Source organism: Tupaia chinensis, unplaced genomic scaffold, assembly GCF_000334495.1.
Source record: "Tupaia chinensis unplaced genomic scaffold, TupChi_1.0 Scaffold000316_1, whole genome shotgun sequence".
Lineage (NCBI taxonomy): Eukaryota > Metazoa > Chordata > Mammalia > Scandentia > Tupaiidae > Tupaia > Tupaia belangeri.
In genome coordinates this window covers 9,827,586-9,833,101 of record NW_006159809.1, presented here as the reverse complement: position 1 = coordinate 9,833,101, position 5,516 = coordinate 9,827,586, and the positions used below count along the sequence as shown (strand labels likewise).

At 42.3% G+C, this 5,516-nt stretch overlaps 1 protein-coding gene across 1 annotated transcript in view; it reads right to left on the bottom strand.

Moving 5' to 3' along the window:
- Positions 1–3,803: 3,803 nt before the first annotated feature.
- The window catches only part of CNRIP1 (cannabinoid receptor interacting protein 1), a 22,815-nt gene continuing 21,102 nt past the window's right edge, over positions 3,804–5,516 (bottom strand). Inside the window, exon 3 of the mRNA XM_006151297.2 lies at positions 3,804–4,824. Within this exon, the coding sequence (XP_006151359.1) occupies positions 4,660–4,824 (165 nt within the window). The 3' untranslated portion in view covers positions 3,804–4,659. The remainder of the gene's footprint in view (positions 4,825–5,516) is intronic.

The window sequence follows — 5,516 nt, the reverse complement described above, 5'->3', positions numbered from 1 at the left end:
ATCCCCCCACCGGGGAATGGTCACGCTGCCATCCCTCCTCCATTCTCCTCTTGGGATCTTGGGCACACATGCATATATGCCTGGTGTGATTTTCAAGCCACTGGGTCCAGGACTCAAACTGTGGTCAACCTTGAGGGAGTCCAGCAATGTATACACTGTACCATCTTCTGGCCCCATGGTATGAGTCTCAAGCCACCAGGTCCAGGATTCGAAATGTGGTTGGCCATGTAGGAGTCCAGCGTCTTAACCATTACACCACCTGCTGGTCCTGAGCTTTATTTTTTAATCTCTGACACTTGTTTTTCCCCAGTAACATGGAGGTATCCGGTGGTCAGAAAAGTCAAGATGTATTTTCCTATGCAAAAATGCATCATGACTTCCCTGACAATCCAATACATGCTGGCTACCTCACAGGGTTATTAGGAAGATGAAAAGAAATAACAAATAGAAACGTTGATGTCATTATTGATTTACCAATACTAAATTTTCTTATTCTGTCCTGATGTTTGCATATTATTCAAAACTAGGTCTTTATAAAAGAGCCTTTAGGGAGCTTATTTATTGAGAAAGTCATTTCCTAACATATCTGAAGATATACTTTGTACTACTTATCTCTAAATAATTAAAAACATTCACACACATGTATTTTTTGGGTATATGAATAGATGATAATCTTTGGCTGTTATTTCAAATCCATTTATGGATATTCTAGGATAATGAATTTTATTCTTTAAAGCCCCTTCCGTATTTCTCTTGGCATTTTAAATGATTTTGTTAAAAAATATATTCCTCCTGGGTCGGCCAGAAAACATAGTCCTCCTTTTATTTTTTTAAACAAAATGTACCAAATCATAATGTTACATACCAGGCACTGTTCTGAGGATTAACTTATATAATCCTCAAAAATCACTCCACAAGGTAAATACTATTATTATCTTCATTTTCCAGATGAAGACATTGAGACATACTGTGTGACCTGCCTAAGCCCACACAACTAATTAGCAACTAAGCCAGAATTCAGAGTACTTTGGCTCCCAAATCTGAACTCTCAGACACTGAACCCTAATGACCCATTTCTGAAGATATTGGACTCCCTTCCTGAAGGAATCAGGGCCACTACTACACGTATAAATGTTATTTAACATCTACTACTGCAGTTTAATACAGAATTATGCCCCTATTATATTGGTTTATCCTTATCTGTTATACTTTTTAATGTACCTTCTCTGAGTTTTACATTTTTTATCATTCCTTTTTTTAGAATTATTTATTTTTTTATTCCATATGTTCTTCTTCTTCTTCCTTCTTCTTCTTCTTTTTAATTTGACCAGAGAGAGACAGAGGAGAGAAAGGGAAAGAAAGAAAGCAAGTCACCAGGTCTGGGACTTGAACCGCAGTCGGCCATGTGGGAATCCAGCACCTCCGACCACCATGCCACCTGCCAACCCCTATATCATCCCTATTAAAAAACTATTTTTAGTATATCTACCTTTACAAATTGCCTTCTTTCCTATAATTACTGTTTTCAGTTTCCTAAGAGCCAGAAGTAATATCACCCCACATGTTATAACTGTGCCTGAAATAAGAGTCCTGAGGCCTTGCGTGAAGACCCAAGGTACTAGTGAACGGACTTGGTGACATCTGTGACAGGAATCTCTATGTTTTGGCATGTTTTCTGATCTCAACCGTGATCCAGATAGTTCAGATTGCTGGGTAAGTGACTTCTCAATAAGCGAGGTGTCACAAAATACAAATTCAAGGCATTTCTATTCTTCCACCTGTTCAAAAGTGTTTTAGTCATCATCGTAATTAGAAGGATGGCCTAGTTCTTCAAGCTTCTGGGTAGCCATCTGATGCTTGGAAGTAGAGAGACGTGGCTACAACTTGTATAAAAATAGCCCTTCCAGATGGCTGAGGGGCAAAGTTACAACTCAGCAGCTTGATATGGCTGAGCACTCAAATTTTGGAGTAGGAGGAGAGCTATGCAAGAAGTAGCCAGAGAGGCTGGGCTTGAGTCCAATCATAAGTGGAACGGTATATGCCAGGAGAGATCACTTAACGTGCAGATTAGCTGCGAAGATTTCCTGTTACTTCAGCTCCATCCCCTCCCCACGTCCCCTGATTCCGTCTTACCTCGGACTCCGAGGGAATACACACCACGTGCGCTTTTTGAGAAGAAAAACAAAGAGGCAAAAAAAATCATACATAGTGAAAGGTTTTAGAATGCTAGTCCAACCCCTTGGTTTAGAAACAAGCACACCGAAACAGAGTAAGGTGAAGTGACCCCTTCGACTCATGCAGGGTGTTATTCAAACACACACTCCACCTTTTCATCCAGGGCTCATCTTCCTGCTCATCTGTGGGAGGGTGTGTGCTGTCACACCAGACCACATTTCCCAGCCCTGCCTTGTCTCATTTCAAACTCGAAATATATGAGAGAGAAAAAAGAAGGAAGAAAGAAAAAAAAGGGTGGAATATTGCAAAAGCCAAGGTATTACTTCCACCCTCAAAACAAATACCACATCTGTGATAGTGGAGTCGCTGGCTCAAGCTTCTTGTTTCACAATGAAAATATTTATTAGTCAAATGCTTAAGTATATCAAAATGCGTAGTTTTTACATTTTTTCCACCTTCTAATTATCCATTTTTCTATTAGATATTCTGTCCACAAGAATATCTAACGTCCAAACCGAAGCCTCTGTAACAAATCCACTGCTTTAAATATGCTTTAAATATGTCAATGTCTCTTCAAGTAATTTGAATGTTGATTTGTAAAACTTAGTAATTAATTAGTGCATATATTTAGTAATTGTAAAACATACCTTTTTTTTTTTTTAAATGGTGCTTGAGAACTATCTAGGACGCAAACCACACAATCAACAATGTGGGATCCAGCTGCCTTCACTTTCACACCACCTACTGGCAGAAGAGCTGGGCTGTCTTTAGCACCATTTCTGGTTGGTACAAAGCCAAGGCAGTGCTGTGCCCTGGTGGCTGTACAGCCTCACTGCAGGTAAGCTAAGGATTCGTGCTGAGTATATATTATAACATTGTGCAAATTAGTATATTCCTTTTCAAAAGAGTTCCTTTTTATGGAATTCATCCTCAAACTGCATGCAGTTCAGGCTTTGTGCCAGGTATCTTGAACACCCCAGAAGCAGGCAAGAAGGTTTCAGATCTGGTATACATGCAGTCATGGCGCCATACCCTCCTGCTACTGAGCTACAAAGCTGGCTAGCGTGGTTAGTGGCCACCACAGGGGGAGAAATGGAGCAAGGATAGGACAGGTGGTTTGTTTTGTTTGTTTGTTTGTTTGTTTGTTTTTGCCAGAGTGTGTATGAGCTCACTGGAGAGAGAGAGAGACAGATAGACAGAGAGAGAGAGGACAAAGCACCCCCCACCTCCATGAAACATGGTCATGCTGCAATCCCTTCTCTATCTCTCCCTCATTTTGGGATTTGGGGCATGCACACACATGTGAGGAATGTGTTTCTCAAGCTGCTGGGACTGGGATTCCAACCAAGCGGTTGGTCATGGAGGCTCTGGCTGCCTTAAGCAGCAGGCCAAGAAGCCAGCCTGGGACAAGCATTTTCTAATTGCTGACTAAGTACCTGGTCATGTGCTGGCTCTCTTAGACTTGGTCCGAGCACTTCCGTTAGATGGTGGGTGATGATCCACGAGCAGGTGTGCTAATCCTACTCCAGGTTCATTCTCCTGTCCTGCAGCACAAAGGTCTGAGTGGAGCTGAAGCAGTGGTCCACTTGCTACATAGCTGATGCTCAAATGAAGAATACAAGTCAGGGCATGGTTTTCAATGCCTTTATTAAGAAATATCAAAAGTTGATTACAGTTCCATCCACAGTTTTACAAAGTTCAAAGAAGGGAAACGTAGGAATGCCATCCATGAGCATGTTTGAACACTAGAGTGCCTTGCCAAAGGGGTGACCCTGCACTCCTGTCACTTTTTAATTTATTTTTAAACCAGGGGTCCATAGCAGTACTTTCCCCCCCCCACAAGGCCATGGCACTACAACTTAAGTTACTTGAAGGGATTTTAATACATGATAAATACTTTTTAAGTGTTTGTTCTTTTAGTAGGTCATTATCCTTCCCTGAAAAAGCTGAGCTGCTTATAGGAAGAGCACAAGGTTTGAGTCCCGTTCCCTGCTGTTGGAATTACATTTTCACAAAGCCTGTTCTGAACTCTGGCAAACATTGCAGGGCACCCACTACCACCATGTCACACACAGGGGGACTCATGTACGTTGCTATTTTGAAAACTTAACGTAGAAACAAAAAAGAGGGAATCACTCCATTTGGAAACAAAACACCACAGTCATTCAATAGAACTCGCACGTATTGGACAGGAAACTCCACGAGCTTCAGTCACAAGCAATGAGCAGCCGAGGACGGTTAGATGCAGGAAGACCAGCACAAAATACAAAAAGGAGTATTTCTCGGGTGGTACATCACAGATCTCTTACTTCGGGGACATCGTATCCAAGGGGAATTACACTTTCGAAACAATCTGGGCTAGTAGGTCATTGGTACCAGATGGGAAACAGCAACGGCGCGGTGTGCCTTGGTTAAGGCTTGTGCTGGTTTATCTAGAAGTAGTTTTCTGAAGAGATTGTCCAGCAACATCAGCAAGAGCCGTCTTCAGAGGAAGGACTCCTTGTTCACCCACATGAGGCTCCGAGTCTCGTTGGGCTTGCATTCGTACTCAATGACAGAGAAGGGGCTCCCCCACTGGCAGTGATCTCGCTTGTGGTAATTGTAGAACTTGACTTGCCACACCGTCTCGAAGGTCCCAATGTCCGTGAACTGAGGGAAGAGAAGCACGCCAAATGAAAACCTCGTTCTGCCACGAGCAAAAGACAAACGTGAGTGTGAGTGACAGCGCTCCTGCGTAATCAAGCAGGGCCGGCCCAGGTTCTTCATTTGCAAAGCTTAGGGCTTTCTTGTAATGAACTGTCTTCTTTCGCATTTGTCTTTAGCTTGCTCGAAACAACCTCTGCTGCAGAAGCAGGGCCGAGAAAGGAGGGGATAATGTTTTCTACCTGTATTTTGGTTTCTACTTCAAAACACAGGAGTCCAAAATATCACACAAGGAGACTTCCAAAAGTTGGAAAAATGGAATTAGAGTATGAGTTTATTTTGATACAAGAAATGGAAACCCCTACAGTTTTTCATAATACACATTTTTTTCTGAAGACTCTTCCTCCTTGTATGTAAAACATCTAAACAAGATACAATTGCCCTTCTACCATTCATTTAATTTCTTTTCTTTTCTTTCTTTTTTTTTTTTTTTTTGAGAGGTTTTTGCCACAGGGCACGTGCACTCGCCAGAGAGACAGAGAGAGACAGAGAGATAGAAAGCGAGAAATCACCCCCCCAGGAGAGATGACCAAGCCGCAATCCCTTCTCCTCCATTCTCCTCTTGGTATCTTGGGCATGCAAGCACACACGCCACGTGTGAGTTTAAGCCACTGGGTCTGGGACTTGAACTGCAGTCG